Below are 21,500 nucleotides of genomic sequence, written 5' to 3' on the forward strand. Positions count from 1 at the left end.
TTCTAAGAATCACAATAGTGAGACATAGCTATGATCCATTCTTCCAATGCTATCACAACTCAATAACTTCTTCTGAGATATCACATTCTCAGACTCGGTCAGCTACTGCTGTGACGCGAGGAGTGAAGGACATAGTTGTTTGCAATACTTAAGCCCCGCGAGCCTGATATGGGTGCCAAATATCACCGGAAAGGATCCCCATTTCGTGTGGTTAAAGCACAGGAATTTATAAGTGTTATCTATGACTCTCTGAACAACAATATTTACTACATCCAAATTACTACTAGACAACACATCCCGAAATGAGATCGCTGCTTCTACCTCCGTTGCCTGTCAACTTTGACTCTTCGAAACCCCATCACAATTTGGCGCCACTCGAAGAAAACTCGAGTCCAGCCGTGATGCTCGCATGCTTTGCACGCCACAAGTCGTAAAAATAGTTTGTACGTCCCTTCCAAGGACCGGAATCTCCACACTTTGGCATGCTCTTCTCCGCCTGCTTGACATATGTAGCGTCAAGATCCCACAACGGCCGCGGTTGGACATTGCTGGGGAACCGTGGGACAGCGCTTGTCTTTCCCTTCTTCTGAAGGTAACTGAGAAGACGGCAGATTAGGCGCGCTGTTACATCGGCGCCGAGAGTCCACGACGCGTTAACGTAACCTATCATGATGGCTAGGTTGGGTACATCACTCAGCATGGACGCCCGCCATGCAACCTTGTCCGAGAGATGGATGAGCTCCCCATCCACCGTGATCTTAATGTCGCTGCCGACCTTAAGCTTCAGACCAGTGGCGGTGACGATGATGTCTGCCTTCAGCTGCCTGCCCGAAGAGAGGACAATGGCATCACCTTTGACTTGACTGATGCGATCCGTCACGACGTTTGCATTGTCCTCCCGGATGGCCTTAAAGAAATCCCCGTTAGGACTGAAGCAAAGTCGCTGATCCCAAGGCCGGTAGAGGGGCGTAAAATGAGGGTCCATGGGAACATGTGCCGGGAGCTGCTCTCCAACCCAGCGCTGAAGCCTCGACCTCGCGGCATTGGGGAACGCACGGCAGAGGTAGAAAATCATGGCAGTCGTCCAGATAAACGCCCAACGACCAAGCTTGAAGGACCACAGCTCCGGCAGCATACGATGAAACCACGAATTTCCAGTGCTATTGTCAATAGACAGGATGTACGTAGGACTTCGCTGCAGCATCGTCACCTGCTTCGCCTTGCTAGCTAGGTTTGGTAGAAGTGTGATGGCCGTAGCCCCGCTGCCGACGATTACAATCTCCTTATCGGCGTAGTCGAGTTCCTCAGGCCAGAACTGTGGATGAATGACTTGTCCGTCGAAGCTATCGAGGCCAGGGATATCGGGTTTCCGTGGCTCCTTGTAATCGTAGTAACCGGTGCCCAGGATTAGAAACCGTGCCTGGTACTCGAGAGTTTGACCAGGGCTCGCTTCAACCACCAGACTCCATGACTGATCTGCCGAGTCCCAGTTGGCAGAGATAACTCTACGCTTGAACTGCATGTGACGATCAATGCCCTCCTTTTTAGCCGCGTCGCGCAGATATCGCACGATGGAGGCCCCATCAGCAATGGCACGCTTTTCCACCCATGGGAACCAGCCAAAGCCAAAACTATGCAGGTCCGTATCAGATCTGATACCTGGGTAGCGGAACAGATCCCAGGTGCCTCCAAGACTGTCGCGGCCCTCGAGGATCGTGTAAGTGAGGTTCGGGACCTTCTCTTGGATGTGATGGGCGGCGTTGATACCGGATAGTCCCGCGCCCACGATGATGACGTCGTACACACCGTCGAATTGTCGAGCTGACTTGGTGTCCATTGTTTGAGTGATGTGTAGGGGTGCCTTGTTGAGGATGAATGCGTGACTGCGTGATTCGATGACAGGTCGATACTTGGTAGTAGAGCATGGCATTAAAATAGGCCGATATACGGACCTCCCTTCGTTGAGTTTTTAGACCTTGCGGATCTTGATCCGGATGCTGCTGTCAATGATATCCGGGGAAGCCATTGCTGGTGGAGCTGTGGCCAGAAGGGGAAGAGTCGCCACACTGTCCAACCTTGCGGATGAGTATCCGGGGCAGGTGAGGCGGGAAGTTCATGGCTAGGTTTCAAAGCCGGGGACAAATCTGGGGAATCTGGGGACGTGATCCGACTTCTCGGACTCGGCGCGAGCGAATGGGCCTACAAATACATGACCGGGATATGCCCTGATAACGGTCCGTTCTCACTGCAACTCAACATCCTTACACCACATCAAGAACTATATCACTTGTCATCAACCAAGGACCTATACCCAACATGGCTCCGAACAGAATCGACGTCCATCACCACTTTGTCCCCGAGTTTTATCGCCAGGGTAAGTTCTCTGCCGCTTCGCATTAGTCGTCTTAATCTAACCTCCCCCAGCTGTCATCTCCTCTGGCGGAGATCCTTCAGGCTGGTTCATCCCTGATTGGACCCCAGAGTCAGATGCCGCCGTCAACAACAAGTTCGGCGTGGATGTCACCATCTTGTCGCTGACTGCCCCGGGTGCCTGTATCCTCAAGGACCCGACAGCATCGGCTGATCTCGCCCGCAAGACTAACTTGTACGCTGCCAAATTGCGAGATGAGAACCCAAAGAAATACGGATTCTTTGCCGCTCTGCCGAACTTGCTTGATAAGGAGCTGGCCCTTGCCGAGATTGCTTACGCCCTCGACACTCTCAAGGCGGACGGTGTCACCCTGTTCACCCGGTATGGGACCGATAATCACTACCTGGGTCACCCTGATTTCAAGGACATCTGGGCCGAGCTCAACCGCCGTTCTGCTGTCGTGTTTGTCCACCCTACCCATCCCGTTGATACGAGCCAAGTCAGCGGGCTCCCCCAGCCAGTGATCCGTTATCCTTTCGAGACCACCACGACCGCCCTCGACATGATTTACAACAAGACTGTCCGCAACAATCCAAACTGCAAGATCATTCTCTCCCATGGAGGTGGTGTGCTTCCCTACTTGATCGGAAGACCTGCGAGCATCTTGCCTAAGTCCAAGGAAGAGCTCGACGAGTTTTTGGACGATGCTCGAAACTTCTACTACGATTTAGCCGTGGCCGGCTCGGAGAATGTGTTGCGGGTTCTGGAGAAGTTTGCCAAGCCGGGACATCTCCTCTACGGCAGCGACACGCCCTATGCCAATAACGAGATTATCGATTTCCACACGAGCGGGCTTGACTCGTACAAGTTTGAGGACCCGGACTTGATTAGTAAGATTAACCGCGGCAACGCCCTCTCGTTGTTCCCTCGTTTCAAGAATTGAGCCCGGGTGTTGATCCGGGGCCTACAGAGGGTTAGCTGTATAGTGCAGATAGTATCCTATAGTTTAACAAATCATATTATCGGCTCTTGTGCAGAGCGGAGACGAATCAACCACATTGGAGTTTTCAGTTAGACTTGTGCTTGAATATCGCCGGGCTTCATTGTTGGTGATGGCGAGTTGAAGTGTGTTTTGTTGTCTATTTGAAAAGGAGACAAGCGAAGCAATGCGTCTCAACCCTGTAACACTCACCTCCACGCGGATCAGACTCAGAACATCTCAGAACTTTCGTGGCGGCTACGTTCCCGCAGACTCCCAGACCAAACTCATGTATAAGAGGTCTGAAGATCCCACAGTAAGATTCCCCCTTGACTTCTTTCCTATTTATTCCCCTTAAGCTCGCAATTCTTTCAAGTTATCCTTTTTTCCATTTTTCAGTGTCCCGCAACAATGTCTCACCCGCAGAAGCTCGCTACCAAAGCCTATGTCGTTGCCGAGCGAGGTGGGCCATTTGAGCTCAGAGATGTGGTGCTTGACGAACTGCAACCAAACGAAGTTCTAGTAGAGATCGAATACACCGGGCTGTGTCATACGGTACGTTGCCTAGGATATAAAATGGAATTAACGGCTAAATTGAAACTCTAGGATCTTGTTGTCCAGCAGGGTGGGATGCCAATTGGAGGATACCCAGTGGTCCTCGGCCATGAGGGACTCGGAACTGTGCGAGACGTCGGATCAAGCGTCTCTGACCGGTCCCTGAAGCAAGGAGACACAGTTATACTCTCATTTCACACATGTAGGCATTGCCGAGGGTGTCTTGGGGAGCGATATGGGAGCTGTTCACAAATGACTGAAACCAACTTTATCAACCCTGGGCGCAAGGGTCCCGGAGCAAGTTCACCCATCTCATTGCCCGATGGTACACCCGTCTTTGGTCAGTTCTTTGGGCAGTCATCTCTCGGCAAGATGGCTGTTGTCTGTGAGAACTCGGTGGTCAAGATATCGGCCAAGCCCCAGGACCTGGCCTTCCTGGCTCCCCTCGCATGTGGCTACCTGACAGGAGCGGGAACAGTCTTGAACGTCCTCCAACCTCGCAACGACAGCAAAGTTGCAGTTCTGGGTATGGGCGCTGTTGGCCTCGCCGCAATGTTGGCAGCCAAAGCGGTCGGGGTAAAACATATCGTTGCAGTCGATCTTGTTGACGAAAAACTTCAACTAGCCAAGTCGCTAGGGGCCACGCATATCATCGACACGAGCACAGGGCTGGACCTCAATACTGCGATCAGAGAGAAGTTCCCGAATGGAGTCGACTACATAATCGATACGACAGGGGTGGCCAAACTTCTACAAGCGTCTGTCCAAGCGCTTTCTCACGAGGGAACGCTGGCGCTGGTGGGTGTCCCACCACCAACAGCAACAATCCAAGTCAACGCGCTGGATCTATTGCTGTCATGCAAACGCATCGCGGGAGTCATTGAAGGGTACTCCAATCCGCAAAAAGTAAGTTTGCTTGCTTGCTCTAAATATGTTCAATGGCTCATGCGACCAAAGTTGATCCCGGAACTGCTCGAATTATACTACAGTGGCAAATTCCCCATCGACAGAATTTCTAAATGCTATCCTGCGGAGGATCTAGACAAAGCGATCCAAGATCTTAAGCAAGGACGGGTAAGCCATCTACCGCCAACCACTGCTTGCGAGGGGTGTCTAATGGGGCGTGTGTTGCAGGTCATCAAGCCGGTGTTGTCGTGGCAAAAGATTGGTTGAGGGGCGCCTCCGTCTGGGGGTCATGCTGTCCATCTGGCGCTCATTCAGGCCGAAAACTAACGTGAACTCTTTGCATCCCCATTTTCCCGGTTCGGTGTCGTCGGGTGTCGGCTTTGGGCGTCGTCCGGATATGCTTCCGCCGTACGGAGCTTGCGGAAGCATAGCCGCTAGCGCCGGACCAGCCACGGACGAGTCAGCTCCTTCAGCCGAGGACCCCGGGCATACGCGCTTGGCCATGGACTGTACAGTAGACAAGTACAGTACTTGAATAGACTAGGCATTTACTTTGTGGGACCAATCTGGCAGCCAGAGACTCCCGTAAAGAATGGATCATTGTTGCATGAACAGTCTCCGCCAGCCGTCTTCCTCGATTAGATAGTGATAGATCTCAATATGAGCTTCCGAGCCCTCATACCCACCCCAGACCCTTCTATCCAGCATGAAACCTTTCGCGAGGCCAAGGCCAGTTGTCTTCGGTACCCGAGATGGTCGTTATGACCGTGATGTCAAGTGACTTCCTAGCGTCGTCGATCCCCTCACCCCACACCACAACTGCTCGGCCCCCCGGATTTAGAGATTAGTTCAGGTTTAGTACCGCCCTTCCGGGCCTTGAATGCGGGGTAGGAACAGGCGAATAAATTGACTTTGCTTCCAAACTCCTCCCACGAATCTGATGGCCCAGAGACATGCAAGACAGCCGGATATCAAGCCAGCAGCACATAGTCCCCCTTTGACCCCCTGCTTTCTCCCCATGGCTCCTCCAACCTCCAAGACAACAGCCGACTCACCAGATTCTGGAGCACCGCGGAAACGGCGCCGAACTGCCCTGGCCTGTGAGGAGTGCCGCGATAGGAAGCGAAAGTGTGATGGAGTCAAGCCTATTTGCGGAGCATGCAAAACCCGTTCCGACCCACGGTGTGTGTGGAATCAGGAGAGAAACAGTAAGGGATGGTGGAGTAATAGGTGAGTTCACGCGAGCACGCACACACCCAGGGACTAAATGATTACGCAGCTATGTTCAAGAGCTCAAGAGCCGCGTCAGAGAGCTGGAGGATACACAGAGGTTAGCGGGTACCATCAATGTTCGCATCCCTCCACCTGAGGGTGAACTCGGTGACCTTGGGGTCTTGCCAGAAGACTCTCCGGCCGTGGTGCTCGCCGTTCAAGATGATTTAGGCGACCACAATAGCACTCCAAGCGAGAGACCACAACATGACACAGACCAGATTGTTTCCGTCCCTGGTGATAATATGCCTGACGAGACGGAAGCACTGGGAGCTTACCACCTAGGGATACCCTCGCCGTTGGAATCCACAGCAGCACCTATCGATAATGCTTCAGAGCAAGCGTCTGCACCCTGGGTCGATTTGAGCTTTGGTCAACTTTCCGCATTTGTGTCTCCCCCCAAAGATGATCCCCAAGATGAGATCGACAAACCAGCTGTGATCGACACAGGGGCAGGACAGCCCGCAATGGACGCCATGGGAGTTGTCGTGTTCATACACAGTACAGCTCCCCAGTCGTCAAAACACCCAACTGATTACTTCGGTCCCTCGAGCACAATCAGCCTCCTGCGCGAGGCGCGGAGTGTCATGGGTCGACAGAATTCCGGGTACGCGCCTTGGTTGCTTGGTAATCTGGACCGCGGCTCGGCGGGCAGAAATGATACCGTCATGTCGACCAGCGAGCCATCTCCCATGTCGTCTATATGGTTCAACTACGGGCCCGACAAGTTCCATCCCATACTTGGGATGAACGTCCCCCCTCGAGCCGAGGCGGATCGTCTCGTCAACCTCTTCTGGACCTATGTGCACTCTCTATACCCCTTTCTACATTGGCCGTCCTTCTACGACCGCTATCTCACACTATGGAGTCCCCAAACATCTTCACAGGCAGACAGAGCCACCTGTTCCATGAATGGATACTACAGCACCATCAATGAGTCCTTGTTTCACTGCATGCTCAATGTCGTCTTTGCTCTAGGCCTTCTTCACAATACGGAGCTCAGTCAACAAGAACGGTATGATATCAGCTTTACCTTTTTCAAGCGCTCAAAGAGCCTCCTCGGCCTTGACTTGCTAGAAAGCGGAAGCACACCCTTGGTACAGGTGCTTCTTCTTATGGGCCAGTACCTCCAGACCAGAGACATCACAAGTTCGTGTTGGAACATCATTGGGATGGCTATTCGTGTCGCTCAGGGAATAGGACTTCATCTTCAGCCAGAAGAGCGAGATGAAGGTGACACTGGCAACTATCAAGCAGCCGACCAGCTCGAGGAGGAAATGCGCCGGCGCGCTTGGACTGGGTGTGTGTTACTCGACAGGTGAGTGCTTACGGATTTTGCAAGCATGCCTCCTCTAACCTTCCTACGATAGAATTCTCTCACTTACATATGGACGCCCCCTCATGATACACTCAGGTGTCGCACACAGCCGACTCTTGCTTCCATCGTCCATCGATGACGAACTGTTGACACGATCTCCCCATAGTCCAGGAGCTCAACCAAGGGACATGCCCAGCCGTGTGGAATGCTACATTCACGCCATCAAACTGCAGGATATCCTAGGCCAAGTTCTCACTTCTTTTTACCACCAAGGCTCTGAGGATGAGGGTGTATCCGGTCAAAAGGCAGCCGATGAGTCACGACGCAAGGGTATCAGCAATGCCGGGCTGCAAAAGCTACTTGACGTGGACGGCCAGCTTGATGAATGGAACAGAAACCTACCGGCGCATCTGCAAGCCGATAACTACTCGACCGAACACTCGTCTCTGGGCGGTCCGCGGTCCAAAAGATCAACCATTTTTTGCCGACAAGCTACGGTTCTCAAAGCAAGGCAAGTTACCTCTGTCTGTTGATCAAAACCCTTGCACAACGGCTAATTATTATAGGTATCTGTACGTACGTTTGATCTTGCTAAGGCCTTCATTGTCGGAACTATGCGACCCGGCCCAGTCTAGTGCGGCGAATTCGAGCATGCGACAAAGCATGCTGATAAAGACGGGAAATCTGTGTGCGTCTGTTGCACAAGAACTTGTTCATCTGATAACGGAAAGCTCACGCTCCCGTGCTCACCTCCTACCACCGCCCTGGTATAACGTACTTTGTAAGTCTAGCATCCCTCGAAGCTTGCCCCCAGTGCTAACCCAGCAGATATACACGGCTGCGCCCTTGTTCTTCTTCTGAGCTCTCTGTGTTTGCCCAAGTATAACAGCGTTGACCAGTCCTCTTTGATGGTCGACTGGAATCGCTGTTTGACCTTTCTTCGCGAGTATCAAGCCCAAAGCCGGTCTGCGTCACGCTGTATCAGAATCCTAGAACTCCTAGAACAGGAAGCCTCGTCCTACAACAGTGGTATGCAAAAGCCTTTTACCCACACCAGCGATCGCCATAATGACGGAGGGGACCAAGAGGGTAGAATGATTGAGGGGTCTCTATCATCATCCGAGGGATATCACCCTGCCGTCTCTAGTGACTTGGAGCACAATCTAATTACTGGAAAGGATGTCCCTTCAACCTTTTCCCTTGACCTCGATGGAGAGGAGAACAACTGGGTAAACGCAGACGGTTTGGACTGGTTTTCACTGGCTCCGTTCTTCGAAGGGACCGCAGATATTGCCCCCTAGTTACCACATCCCACGGGCTTCGACTGGAATACCCAACCTCAGTCCTGCTCGAGACCGTTATAGATAGCCGTCTCCACATTTGCCCAGAGCTGCACTGCTTTGAGATCGGGAAAGGGGAGCAGCTGGGATGCAACTATCCCTGCCACCCCCTTTTCCCTATCGCACCACCAAAAGCAGTTGGACAGGCCGGACCAATGGGCCGTGTGTTTAGAACGGCCCGTCACGCCCGGTGAGATCATGAAGCCAAGGCCCCATCCTTGTGGCTCACCGCCCGGGCAGAGCGGATATAGTTCCTCAGCCGGGTGCACCAACTCAGGTTTCACCGCCGGGAGACCAGTACGAGCAAAGTCAGGATCTCGAGCCAGTTGGTTCTCAAACATCAACTTAACCATGTCGGGCTGGAGGATGGCTTTTCCGGTGATGGGAGAGGTCCCGTCGTTCAATAAGACCCTCAGAAGTTCTGTCGGCATTGTTAGGAAACTATGTTCATCAAGGCTAGTTGGGAGGGCACATTACTGCTATACTCGCGTGTGGTCCCCCATAGCCCGGCGCCGCCACTCTGGAACATGTCCGGCGTCTGATCCGGGACCAAGGGTTTGCTCAGGGGGTATTGTCGTTGGCTCAGACCGTCTTTTCCGTCACGCTGCCAGAAACCGGCGAGGCGTTCTTTCATGTCCTTGGATGGGAGAAAAGACATGTCCTTGATGCCTGATGGTTCAAAGATGTACTTTTGCATGTAGTCGCCAAGCTTGGTTTGCGTGGCACGCTCGACGGCTATTCCCGCCCAATCCATATTGATCTAGGCCTCTTAGTTAGACAAAATGTTTGAAACGGGAGTATGCCAGAGTGTTGCCATACCCCGTATTCGAATCGCTCTCCTGGCTGGTTTACCAGTGGTTGATGCATGTCCAGAGCCAGTCCAGAGAATTCGTTGTACTTGTCGAGCTTCTTATTGAGGAACGAGTATCCGAAACCGGCTTTAAGAGATCAGAAGCTGGGACTACATTTGAACAAGGCGATATACATACAAGTATGCGTCAGCAACATCCTCAGTGTGATGCTCTTGTTCTTCTCCGTCATCGACCCATCACTCTCGAGGACTTTGACGTCTCGCAGCTCGGGACAAAGTCCTTCCAGTTGACTACCATCATCCAGCGTGAGCTTTTTCTGCTCCACCAGCTGCATACAAGCGATGGCCGTGACGAGTTTCGTGCAAGAGGCGAACCAGTAGACCCGATCGTCGGCACATTCATGTTTGTGCACCAACTTCCCATCATCGTCCTGATCAATGCTTGACACTGTCTCTTGATGAAACAACTCGGATGTGGCACTGACGACCGTGACACTGGCACAGGGCAGGTCAGTTCTACAGGCACTATTAAGGAGCTCGTGAAGGCCCTCGGTGGCAGAAGGAGGGATAAGATGAGGCGACATGGTAGAAGATGAACAGCGTGTGAGGAAACCCGACCAAAATCTTGAGGCATCGCTACTAGACTCTTTATATCTTAATACAAGTCTAATTATTCTGATGAAAGAAACGCTGTACGGAATGGCTTCCGCCACCATGATGGGAACCGTTGCGGGTGATGTTCCATCCGGAGACGCTTCCGCCGAGCAATCCCGTGAGGTGGCGTTCTGAGCACAATTTGGTCAACGGCCTGCCGCACCGGTCGGTGCTTTTCAACTACTGAGTTCCACACTCATTTGATGGAAGATTAGAAACACAGTATCAATGTGTCTAGTATCGCATGATGTCAGGCTGTTATTGTTGATTTGGCCCAGATTCCTCCCCAGGTTCATCCCCAGGTTCATCCCTAGAAACTTCATCTCTAGCGGATAAGCTATTTGGCATCCTAGCCGTGGGGTTTCGTGTTCCCGTCCTTCTCGACGTCAAGCCCGCTCTTGACAACCACGCAATGCGGTGGGCATGCTTTGTAGAGCTTGGCGAGCCTGTTTCGAGGAGCATGGTCCTCCTTCCCAGACTTTTATGACAGAATTCTGGCACATATGATATTTAGGTGCATGCAAGCATAAGGATAATAGAGATTAGGTAGAAAAAACTGCATCAAGCCCCGACTTTACCTAAAGATCATCCGACCTCAGGTACCCAATGATTTGTATCCTAAAATTATGAAGGGATATTGATGAGTACCTAATTATGGAAGATAGATGCACCCCTCCTCCGTCATCGTCGTGAATGTGTCAAACACCCTCTCCCCCCTTCAAAGATCACACCTCGGATAAAGATTGCGAACCTGGCTGACGCTTGGCGAAAGCGTATAAAAAATGGTTCACTAGCTGAGAGCTGCATTTTATATGACTTTGCCGCAGACTGCAGTCCAGCAATTTTCATCGCATCTATCCACCTCGCTCAGATGGCGTTCATCACGTACCATGGAAAAGTGGTATCAATCGGGAAGCAGGGCATTGTTCGCGAAATGATATGTATTCTATGTCTATTAAAAGGATGCAGTCTAGATACAAGTTGCGTGGTCGCTAAACCTCTATCACTGGAGCGAAGTTTTTGGGGTATCATCAAAGAGACCGCACTGCAGTCTCCATGAAGCACGAAGCAGAGCAGTTATGCCCATGTACTTCGAAGTCAAAGGAGCCATTGGCCGACCTATTGCACCAAGCCCAGTTGCCTTCTTCAAAGCACTATTGGCCAGTAGGTCCAAAGTCCCCCCTTCTAGCGTTCAGCCAGAGCGCGACATGCTTCATCTTTTACTTCCATCACCTGAGTTGCTTTGTGCCTTACACATGCACATCAGGCACCGACTTCTTCTGCTTAAAGCGGAACATATCCCGCGTCTCAGTCCAGAAGCTCGTCGGCGGCTCCAGGATCATCATTCTCTCCTCATATGCATCAAGCCCAGGTCGTTCCCAAACAAGGTCACACTCCTCAGCCTTGACAAGCTTGGTCCTCTTGAGCAGCTTCCAGCCGAGGTACAGGAAAGGTGCGATGATTTGCATGGTGTAGTTGGAGAAGAAGTTCTTGGCGTTGAAGGGAGCCAGCGAGGTGTATCCGTAGGTGTAGACCACGACAATCTGCAGGACAAGGGCAATCCAGGCGCCATAGGGCTGGAAGTAGCCGTAGTAGGGCATCTTCTTGCGGTCGACACCCTGCACCTTACAGGCGCGGTAATAAAAGAGAAAGGTAATGCTCATAGTAATGTAGTCCACGATGCCTCCGCCGGTGATGAGGGCCAGCAGGATGCTCAAGGCCTCGGAGGAGCTGCTGTCAAGCTGAAGGAATGACAACAGCGGGAAGAGCATAGTGACGGCAAAGCAGTAGATGGGCACACCGTTCTTGGTCGTCTTGCGGAGGAAGGCCGGGGCACGCCCCTCAAGGGCGAGACTGTAGAGCGAGCGGGTGGCACAATATGTGTATGTGTTGCCGGCAGAGTAGATGGTCGTGAACAGTAGCGCATTCACAACATGGGGAAGGACATCGATCCCCATGTTCTTCATAGCAATGACATAAGGCGAAGCGGCGGCAGTAGAGCTATCGCCGTCACCGAGGTGGACTGACACGAGCTTGGGGTCCTTGTGGTCCAGCACGATACCGCAGGTCAAGGCAGCACCGATGAAGAAGAGACCGAAGCGGAAGTAGACGGTCTTAAAGGCCGTCTTGATGTACCTGCTGGGGTGCTTGGCCTCAGCAGCGACCATGGAGATATAGTCGGGGCCCACAACGTAGAAGGCTGCGGCAGCCATGGCGCCCATGAAGCCCTCGAGGCGTCCAAGGTCACCTTCAGTGCGATATGTAGCAAATGCATCATGCGCATCCTTCCAGTAGGTGAAGCCATACGCGTGGTGCTGGGGGTTTCCGCCGACCATAGTCACGAATGTGAAGGCGAACAGGATCAAGATGAGGATCACCTTGCCGGCAGAAAGCCAGAACTCAGCTTCACCAAAGACACCGACAGCAAGGACATTTAGCACACTAGATAGAGGCACAATAGTTTAGCATGCATACACACAGAAAGGAGCACGGAAGAAGTATGAGACGACACCATGTAGAGCGCTTCCTTGACGATGAACATCAGGATTCAACTCATGGTTCAGTCCTTACCCATATGAGACGATGATGGCAGCGCAGAATCCTGCAGTCGGGCCGGCGTTGGTAATATTGTCGTTCCAGAAGGATAGCACAAGATTCAGGGCGACGATTTCAAATGGGATCAGAAGAGCCTCGTAGAAGAAAAAGTTCCATCCGACCATGAACCCGAGAGCATCGTCGACCCAAGCACCAGCAAGGCGGATAAAGCCACCAGACACAGGCATATAGGTGGTCATCTCAGCGATTGAGTTGTTAACCAAGGCGAGGACGCAAGAGTAGAGAGCGGTGCAGACGAGGAGACTGCCGGGGCCACCCTTGGCCAGACCGGCGCCGATACCGATAAAGAGACCAGTTCCGATGGTGCCTCCGATGGCGATGAGCTGGATTTGACGGTTGTTCAGACGACGGTGAAGACCGTCGGCGTTGTCGCCCTCATTGTTGTTGCTGAGCTCCGGGTTGGGGCTGGCAACGCCCTTGTAGGAGTCCTTTTCGTCAGAGGACATGTTGTCGAGTGGCTGAGGATTCGTTGAGATGGCCATACCACAGTTGAAACCCCCCAAAGATGTCTGGGGTTAATACATGTGGGGATAGATGGAAACAAGAGAGAAGGAAGACCGTTTGAGAAGCAGACAGACAGGCCTTTATGAGAGGGATCAGCACGGGAAGAGCGAGACACTCATAACGAGAACCAAGTCCTGTTAGTGGAGAGGATGTGGAACCTTTGACAGGATCCTTTGATGAAAAGAACCCATGCCGTGAGAAAAGTGATAGAAGTCATCACGTCATAAGGGGCCGAGCAGGGTAAAACTCAAATGGGTCCTTTTCTAAAGAGTGAGATCCAACTGAATCTGTCCCCCAGCTGGTGGATATCGTCGCAACACGAGTCTCCACATGGAGGATATGAATGGATGGGTCATGGATTGTTTAGGTCACCATCAGTCGAGTGAGTCTCCATCAAACAAGGTCAGGCTCGAGTGTCTTTGGGGCCGTTGATGAATAGATAAGCTTCTCCGCGAGCAGTCTGCCAGGAACCAAAGTCAGATAATCGTCCTCCTCGGCTTGCCCTTTAGTTGATGCCAATGGCTGACGTTGTGACCCTTGGTCCTGAGGTTGTCGCCAAGCCACGACCGGCAATTAACAAGCAGCACCATGACGTCGTTCGGCCGAGTCATTCTCCTCCACCCAATCACGTGCCCCGTTGCAAGCCGATGCCTGGCCACTCACGTGATATCTAGCATGATTCGAGTGCGGCAAAGGCGCGCAAAGCGGATCCATCGTCTCGAAGAGTTTTCTTTTGAGCAAGGTAGTTCATGCAAGATGTGTCAAGAAAACACCCGGAATCTTTCCTCTGTGGGTACGGAGAAAAAGATGGTGCGTTTCGAACTTTCGTCATCCCGAGTTTGACGAGTCCAGTGGTCGGCTTCCAAAGCCGAGGGCTTCGGTTGCATTCCCGACCCACGGGAGAGGTTACATGTTCGCAATTGACCCGAGTCCAAGAGATTGGATCGTACCATGTGGTTGTCTCTTTTTCTCTTGGCGTGAAATCATTGTAACCTTGGAGACTGTGAAGGATTTGACAGAACGGGCATCCCTTAGAGAGGCAGCCAAGGCGTACACTGTGCTGACACGAGGATTGCTTCTACACGCCGCTCCAAGAAGCAAGTATTCCCGATCAATCATAGCATTCTTACTTTCATATCAAATTATAAGACTACAGAGGTTCTCGAATAGATGTTGAGATTAGCTAAAAGCTCGAGATAACTTTCCGTCCCTTGGCGTCACTTGGTGATTAGCGTCGTGTGGCATCGGCTGGATGAGGCTCAGCGGCAGAGCTAACGACAAGTGCTCATCGCTTTTTCCTCGTTGGGAAAGCCCAGGCTCTCAATGACAAGACTTGTCTCGCGCTGCGACATTAGCTGAGCCATCGAATCACCGATTGCCCAAGACCCCATTTAGGAAATATCTGAGAGCGGTTATCTGCGGCGCAGCAAAGAGTCCTGTTGCCTCTATTGTCGTCTGTCAATTGGGTGATGGGCAGGGTCTGTGTCGTCCCTGATGCTGGTCTGCCAGGCGATCATCCAGACGCTTGGTCCGATTACCAGGCGCCAAGGCAAATGCTGAGCAGGGTTGAGCCTTGGGAGCAATGTAACGAGCTTCGTAATGAGACTAGTCGGGATGAGAGTGGTAGTTGATGCATGCTCTAAAGCTTGATGACTGAGAATGTTGCTTGGCATCTACATGACGGAGCGAAAGACACTAACATATGCGAATCTTTAACATAGCATTTCCTAGGCTTACCTTACCCATGAGATTTCCTTTGTTAGGAGCGAGATTAGCTCTTTTGCTGATAGTCCTGGAGTTACTGAGCGAAACTTAGCTGGTTCTCGAGCAGGAGGTCAAATTGGACTTCAATCCGGACTAGTAAAATGGAATTGTTTGTTCTTATTGGAATTACAATTATAGACAGTTTCATGCTCTGCATTGGTAGTCATAGGGGACTCTTGGACGTCATTCTTGGGTATTTTGACTGATGCTAGTGTCAACTTCAGCTGGGCGATAACACTCTTCCTCCGAGGCATGCAAAGAGTTGACCCAGCTGTCTTCTTACCAAGATGAGACCACAAGGCTATAGGAAAAAATTCGGAAAGCTACAAGAGAAATGCATTCATGATCAAGATAATACCTGCATTCTTGTTTTGGCTCTAGTTACTTCGAATTATTCCTGTTCGACGGCCTGTCAACCTTATGCTTACCCTACAGCTTTACTGTGGGTCCATGCATTTGCTGTTTTGGATGACATAATCATTCTAACTCGAGCATCAACTTCTCGACAGACACATCTCCAGGCAGTCATTCAACAACAACACAGCCAAAATGTCCGAATACTGGAAATCAACACCAAAATACTGGTGCAAGCACTGCGCCTGCTACGTTCGCGACACGAAACTCGAGCGCCAGAACCATGAGTCGACCGCGAAACATCAGGGCAATCTCAAGCGCTTCCTGCGCGACCTGCACCGCGGCCACGAACGAGAGGAGCGCGAGAAGGAACGCGCCCGGCAGGAGGTTGCGCGACTGAACGGCGTCGTCGCGGGATCTTCTTCTTCTTCATCGGTTGCAAGTTCGTCGAGACCTGCGCCACGCGCGCCCCCGAGCGCACCGTCTGAGGCGTCGTTGAAGAAGCAGAGGGAGCAACTCGCTGAGCTGGGCGTGGAGGTACCGAGCGACTTTCGACCGGAGATGGCGATGCCTGGACAATGGACGGTTACGAATACACGAGTTATCAAGACGAAAAGTGAAGAAGAAGAAGAGGCCAAGGTGGAATCGATCGCGATCGGCGTGAGGAAGCGAGAAGCAACAGAAGACGAAAAGGAGGAAGAGGAAGCTGTGCGTGGCCTTTTCAAGAAACCTCGACGATGGGGACGAGACTCGAAAGCGATGCCACAAGAAGAGGATAAGGAACTGGATGCGCTGCTGAGCGGATCGACATTCACACCTAGGACGACCGAGGATGAGGTCAAGAAGGAAGAGGAGGATAACAAGGACGTCAAGACTGAGGACGATACGAATGGGGATACGGCGCCAGACACGACGGCCGTCAAGGCAGAAGCGCCAGATATTGCACCCCCAGTCAAGCCCGAGCCAGAAGAAGCGGCATCGGGGGTTCAGACGGTGGTGTTCAAGAAGCGGAAACCCAAGGGCATTCGACAAAAGTAGCGACAGACCCGGTTGTATTATACTTTGTAATTGGAGCATTCAATGATACCACGAAAGATATGAGGCTCAAGTCTTTCCAGGATTCGTATCCTTGCCGCTGTTCCACTCTTTAGTATCGCAAGAGGGCGGACCTCTGCCATTAATCATTCGGAGTTCCGTGGCGTTCCGTTCCGCATTTACAGTTCCGACTTCCGGAACTGCCTTGATATCGCACCAAATCAGACGGGATCCAGGGGTTTCTACTTTAGGTCTGTTCGCGACAACTGAGAATTGCACCAATTAGCATACATGGACCGTAATAGTCAGGGATTGATAAGCATTGGCACCGCGGGACCCGTGGACGCATTGAAGCTCTTCTGTGGGCGGGGCAAAGACGGCAGTTTGGTCCGGCGAGTGGGATACCTATTTTGTGCGGTGAAACTCGAGATTTCGGGTTTCGGTTGCGTCACTGAGGGTCCGGGATGGGGGAGGATATAAGTCGGGCAGAGAACCTCGGAGCAGGCGAGTGAATTTTGCTTTCAACACATAAACCACATTATTACAGAATACAATGGCTTCGAATCAACCCGCCAAGTGCTGCACCGTCGGCGTGCGCCATCAGTAAAGACTCCAATCCCCTCATATGGATCTCACTAACACTTCTCAGAGGTGAAACCACTGGCGAGCTCATCACCATTGCCAACAACACCCAGGCCTACCTCGCCACACCCCCAGCCGACAAGAACCATGAGGGCGTCGGTATTGTTTACATCCCCGACATCTGGGGTATTTGCACCAACAGCAAGCTCCTGGCGGACCAGTACGCCGCCAACGGCTACACAACCTTGATCCCAGATCTCTTCCACGGCGACAAGATGCCCGACCCCAAGCCTGAGGATTTCGACATTATGGGCTGGATCAAGGGTGGTACTGACGGCAACAGCCCTCATCTGCCGCCGTCTATTGACCCTGTTATCGTGGATGCTATCAATGCGCTCAAGGAGCGGGGGATCACCAAGATTGGAGGTGTGGGATACTGCTTCGGCGCCAAGGTGAGAATTTCTCTCTCAAATATTATATTGAATGCTAACATGGTCAAGTATGTCGTGAGACACTACAAGGACGGCATCCAAGCCGGCTACCTTGCCCACCCTTCCTTTGTTGAGGAGGAAGAGCTCGCCGCCATCACCGGTCCCCTCTCCATTTCTGCAGCCCAGACTGATCCCATCTTCCCTACTGATATGCGATACAAGTCTGAGGAGATTCTCATCAAGACCGGTCTTCCTTTCCAGATTAACCTATTCTCGGGCGTCGTGCATGGATTTGCGGTTCGTGGAGATCCTAACGTCAAGGTTGAGAAATTTGCCAAGGAGCAGGCATTCTACCAGGCTGTGGCTTGGTTTGACGAGCATCTTCTGTAAGGGCAATTGAAGAGGAAGCTGCAGATGTAGTAAATAAAGAAGCAGATAGCCACGGTACAGAATTAAAAGTCAATAGATCGAGACTCCATTCCCGGCATCATGACCTTGGCATTCCAAGCCGGCACTTCAAGGTTCAACCCTGTCTCGCCCCGAAACAAAAGCCCTGAAGCTCAGGGCATCCCCCAGGGGCTCTAGCCACTGACACAAGCCGCGACGGCAACCATCTCCACCTGTTCCCACGAGCCCCACTCCCCCAAGGTTTCAGTGGCTTTTTCCCATCTGCTTCAGGGGATCATCCATTCTGACACCGCCCAACCAACCACCTCTCGCTGAATATTCGTGATCCAATCCATTTCGACGCCGAGACAAATATTCACTATCTCGACTGCATCATCGATTGGCCGCTTGCGACAACAGCCGGCGATACACGTGCATAGACTCGACGCGCGACAGGCAGCCATGCTTGACGACCAAAAGCCTTGGTGATGGCCGCCTCCGTCGACTCGACAAAGCCCCATCATTTCCCACCGCTTCTGACTCCCTCTCCGACTCCTTCTCCGACGTCCACCACCTGCGCGAACGAAGCGACCTCGGCCACCTCTCCTCAGACGTCGACTGCCGAGAAGCTGCCCACTATCCCTTCCGACGAGGATCGCTCTTCTGAAGAGGGCTCGCATCGGAGCGTGAGCCCTCGGCGAGCAGACTCCAACTCTTCCTCCATCTCGGACCCTGCGATCGAAGATGACGAGCACGAGGATCGGGAGGAGGAGGAGCGACGGCAGCGGAGAGTGAAGGAGCAGGACGGGAAGCAAACCGAGCAAACAGACGACGCTCAGAAATACGTCTCAGATAAAGAACAGGACACGGCGGTGCATTCTGGACGAGCCAGCCGCAGCAGCACCATAAGCAACACCACAAACCCCAACGTCCGTCGTCTATCGGCGAGCGAGATGCAACGCCTCACAAACTCTCCCGACTCTCTACCTGTAGCGCCTGCACCGCCGCAACGAAGGTCAATCGACCAGGAATCCGTCTCTCGGTTTGCTGACCAGCGCGAGGCCATTCGTCAGTCGGTGCGACAGTCGATGATGCGGGATCTCGAGACGTTTCCCGCGCTGCAGCCGAACGGCGTTGCTGTTGAGGCTCGATCTGCGGGATTGTGGACACCGAGGGATGCGCATCGGGATATTCAGAGGAGGCCTTCGCCTGGGGCGAGGACCTTGTCGACTCCTCCAACAAGTCGCGTGCTCGTTGGCGATGGAGCTTCGAGCGGGACGGCTTCACCAAGGAGATACTCGTCTTTCCATCCTGCTGCTCGTCCCGCGGCTCTTCACTTGAATCTCGATGGTGTCGGTGGAACATCTCCTACTCTTGGTCCACGATCAACCCCAGCAACGGCTATTCCGATTCAGCAGACTGATTCATCTGGCCTTCGACCACCATCGCCAATTCCGCCCATAATCCCCCTCCCTCCCATGTCACTCCCAACACACCTGCAACTCGAACTGGCAGCTCAACGTCCAAGTCCGCTGTACATCCACCAGTCACACGCTTACGACGTGCCTTATGAGTCCAGCGCCGTCAAATTCGAGCGTCTCAAGAACGTGCTACTCCTACCCCCATTCCTCGAGCGCACTCTCAACTTTGGAGCCTTGGCGTGTCTCGACGCTTGGCTTTACAACTTTACCATCCTCCCCATGCGGTTCATGCTAGCCTTTGGCGTGCTGGTCCGCTGGTGGGGATATGTCATCCTCAAAGAGGTCCGCTGGCTTGTCGACTTTGTATGGTCTGGACTGGGTAGACTCTGGGCACGTGGACGTTCAAGGACCCGAGCCGGCGATGTTTCCGACGACGACAGATCACGCAGTGAAAGTCGTCCTCGCGGTCTTTCAGGAGATCACTCTGCTAACGGTAACGGACACTTTAAACCTATCAAGAGAAACGCACACCGCAAGGGCCCCTTTCGTCATAAGAGAACAAAGTCGATGCCCTCGAACCTCTCGGCCTTTCATAAGGCGGACCTGCTTCAGGGGGCCGTCATCGTGTGCAGCTCCATGGCGCTCATGACCCTCGACGCCAGTCGCATGTACCACTTCATCCGCGCCCAGTCGGCCATCAAGCTCTATGTCATATACAACATCCTCGAGGTCAGCGATCGTCTGCTCTCTGCCCTCGGCCAGGACATCCTTGAGTGCCTGTTCAGCAGTGAGACACTCTCGCGTAATGCGTCTGGGAGGTCCAAGGTGCTTCTTCCAGCCGGCATGTTTTTGCTTGCTCTTGCGTACTGTTGTCTGCACTCTGTTGCGCTTTACTACCAGGTCATCACGCTCAACGTGGCTGTCAACTCGTATTCCAACGCTCTCCTGACACTACTCTTGTCGAACCAATTTGTCGAGATCAAGAGCACAGTCTTTAAACGCTTCGAGAAGGACAATCTGTTCCAGCTCACCTGTGCCGACATTGTCGAGCGCTTTCAACTCTGGATCATGCTACTCATCATCGGAATGCGCAACGTCGTCGAAGTCGGCGGCTTGAGCGTTCCGGGTGCTGGCTCTGAGCTGAGCTATGACGAGTCAAATACTGTGCCGCTGCACAACCCGTCTATTCTGCCCCATAGCTTCACCGTGTTGCCGTCTTGGCTCATGTCTGGTGAAGTTCTGTCACCTTTTCTCATTGTTATTGGGAGTGAGATGCTTGTTGATGCTGTCAAGCATGCGTACGTGACCAAGTTTAACAACATCAAGCCGGGCTTCTATAGTCGTATTCTCGACATTCTGTGCAAGGACTACTACACCAACGTTTGTCTCTCTCCTCTGTATCATGTATCTGTACTGACTCTTCTAGGCCTTCATGACACCTTCATTGACTCGTCGTCTCGGTCTCGCCGTCATCCCACTTTCATGTCTCTTCATCCGCGCTTCTGTCCAGACCTACCACATGCTCCTTTCCACTCACCTCCCCATGCCCATGCCCATGCCCGAGTCAACGCAAACATCTTTGACCGAGGAGTCGGCAACTCCATCGTCACCCGCCATGATTGCCGCCCTGAACAGATTTGACACTCTCATCCGCGACTCCCTCGGCCGCGCAACTTATGGCTATCCCTATGGATCACCGCTCAACTCACGACCCTGGTACTCCTGGACCTCCGATGACTTCATCGCCGCCGTGACCATGGTCGTCGTCTTCTTCATTGCCTTCCTAGTCCTCCTGATCCTCAAACTCCTCCTCGGCATGGTCCTCCTCAAGTACTCTCGCAACCGCTACGCCAAGATGAAGCAAGCCGAACACCGAGGCCGCACCGAAACATACGATACACCCGGCGGTAGAAGGATCGGTGGCTTCGGACACGTTGAAGTCGGAGAGGAGAGACAACGGTGGATACACGCTGATAAGAATGAAGGTCTCAAGGGAGGCAAAGGACCAGGGAAGAGAGTCGAGAAAACGGAGAAGAAGAGGGATGATTTTGAGGCGGTGATGCGGTACGAAATGGTCGCAAAGAGGATATGGTGATGCTGTGTATATACGGAGTTTTTCTTACTGGTACGGTTTTCATGGGATGGCGTTTTGGAGGTCTGCTTGATGCGGACTATATACTAGGTACTTGAGATTGGCAGT

At 52.6% G+C, this 21,500-nt stretch overlaps 9 protein-coding genes across 9 annotated transcripts; 6 read left to right on the top strand and 3 right to left on the bottom strand.

Moving 5' to 3' along the window:
- Positions 1-358: 358 nt before the first annotated feature.
- On the bottom strand, positions 359-1,837 carry NECHADRAFT_34619 (uncharacterized protein; the record flags this gene model as incomplete). Its single annotated transcript, XM_003044048.1, has 1 exon — positions 359-1,837. The coding sequence occupies one exon, from the start codon at positions 1,835-1,837 to the stop codon at positions 359-361; it is 1,479 nt and encodes a 492-aa protein (XP_003044094.1).
- Positions 1,838-2,316: 479 nt separating this feature from the next.
- NECHADRAFT_91485 (uncharacterized protein) lies at positions 2,317-3,314 on the top strand (the record flags this gene model as incomplete). The annotated part of the gene is made up of 2 exons (XM_003043943.1): positions 2,317-2,374; positions 2,425-3,314. The coding sequence occupies 2 exons, from the start codon at positions 2,317-2,319 to the stop codon at positions 3,312-3,314; spliced, it is 948 nt and encodes a 315-aa protein (XP_003043989.1).
- Positions 3,315-3,761: 447 nt separating this feature from the next.
- NECHADRAFT_91486 (uncharacterized protein) lies at positions 3,762-5,078 on the top strand (the record flags this gene model as incomplete). Its single annotated transcript, XM_003043944.1, has 4 exons — positions 3,762-3,905; positions 3,957-4,811; positions 4,863-4,979; positions 5,040-5,078. The coding sequence occupies 4 exons, from the start codon at positions 3,762-3,764 to the stop codon at positions 5,076-5,078; spliced, it is 1,155 nt and encodes a 384-aa protein (XP_003043990.1).
- A 751-nt stretch (positions 5,079-5,829) lies between these two features.
- Positions 5,830-8,499, top strand: NECHADRAFT_77081 (uncharacterized protein; the record flags this gene model as incomplete). Its single annotated transcript, XM_003043945.1, has 6 exons — positions 5,830-5,993; positions 6,091-7,401; positions 7,454-7,925; positions 7,968-7,973; positions 8,032-8,182; positions 8,459-8,499. The coding sequence occupies 6 exons, from the start codon at positions 5,830-5,832 to the stop codon at positions 8,497-8,499; spliced, it is 2,145 nt and encodes a 714-aa protein (XP_003043991.1).
- Positions 8,500-8,740: 241 nt separating this feature from the next.
- Positions 8,741-10,136, bottom strand: NECHADRAFT_77082 (uncharacterized protein; the record flags this gene model as incomplete). The annotated part of the gene is made up of 4 exons (XM_003044049.1): positions 8,741-9,162; positions 9,219-9,501; positions 9,561-9,679; positions 9,731-10,136. 4 exons carry the CDS (start codon positions 10,134-10,136, stop codon positions 8,741-8,743), a joined length of 1,230 nt encoding a protein of 409 aa, XP_003044095.1.
- A 1,320-nt stretch (positions 10,137-11,456) lies between these two features.
- Positions 11,457-13,268, bottom strand: NECHADRAFT_34572 (uncharacterized protein; the record flags this gene model as incomplete). Its single annotated transcript, XM_003044050.1, has 2 exons — positions 11,457-12,648; positions 12,778-13,268. 2 exons carry the CDS (start codon positions 13,266-13,268, stop codon positions 11,457-11,459), a joined length of 1,683 nt encoding a protein of 560 aa, XP_003044096.1.
- A 2,371-nt stretch (positions 13,269-15,639) lies between these two features.
- Positions 15,640-16,482, top strand: NECHADRAFT_34432 (uncharacterized protein; the record flags this gene model as incomplete). The annotated part of the gene is made up of 1 exon (XM_003043946.1): positions 15,640-16,482. One exon carries the CDS (start codon positions 15,640-15,642, stop codon positions 16,480-16,482), a length of 843 nt encoding a protein of 280 aa, XP_003043992.1.
- Positions 16,483-16,995: 513 nt separating this feature from the next.
- NECHADRAFT_58709 (uncharacterized protein) lies at positions 16,996-17,965 on the top strand. Its single transcript, XM_003043947.1, has 3 exons — positions 16,996-17,082; positions 17,129-17,513; positions 17,562-17,965. The coding sequence occupies exons 1-3, from the start codon at positions 17,033-17,035 to the stop codon at positions 17,880-17,882; spliced, it is 756 nt and encodes a 251-aa protein (XP_003043993.1). The 5' UTR covers positions 16,996-17,032; the 3' UTR covers positions 17,883-17,965.
- A 402-nt stretch (positions 17,966-18,367) lies between these two features.
- NECHADRAFT_91490 (uncharacterized protein) lies at positions 18,368-21,465 on the top strand (the record flags this gene model as incomplete). Its single annotated transcript, XM_003043948.1, has 3 exons — positions 18,368-20,680; positions 20,727-21,364; positions 21,414-21,465. The coding sequence occupies 3 exons, from the start codon at positions 18,368-18,370 to the stop codon at positions 21,463-21,465; spliced, it is 3,003 nt and encodes a 1,000-aa protein (XP_003043994.1).
- Between the last annotated feature and the right edge of the window lie 35 nt (positions 21,466-21,500).

Source organism: Fusarium vanettenii (assembly GCF_000151355.1).
Source record: "Fusarium vanettenii 77-13-4 chromosome 2 genomic scaffold NECHAsca_26_chr2_2_0, whole genome shotgun sequence".
Lineage (NCBI taxonomy): Eukaryota > Fungi > Ascomycota > Sordariomycetes > Hypocreales > Nectriaceae > Fusarium > Fusarium vanettenii.

What these genes read in the sequence shown, in the direction of transcription:
- NECHADRAFT_58709 (XM_003043947.1), top strand. Translation starts at nt 17,033, where the DNA reads ATGGCTTCGAATCAACCCGCCAAGTGCTGCACCGTCGGCGTGCGCCAT. An exon ending in ACCGTCGGCGTGCGCCATCA is followed by an intron (nt 17,083 to 17,128) that starts GTAAAGACTCCA and finishes AACACTTCTCAG; the next exon opens with AGGTGAAACCACTGGCGAGC. An exon ending in GATACTGCTTCGGCGCCAAG is followed by an intron (nt 17,514 to 17,561) that starts GTGAGAATTTCT and finishes AACATGGTCAAG; the next exon opens with TATGTCGTGAGACACTACAA.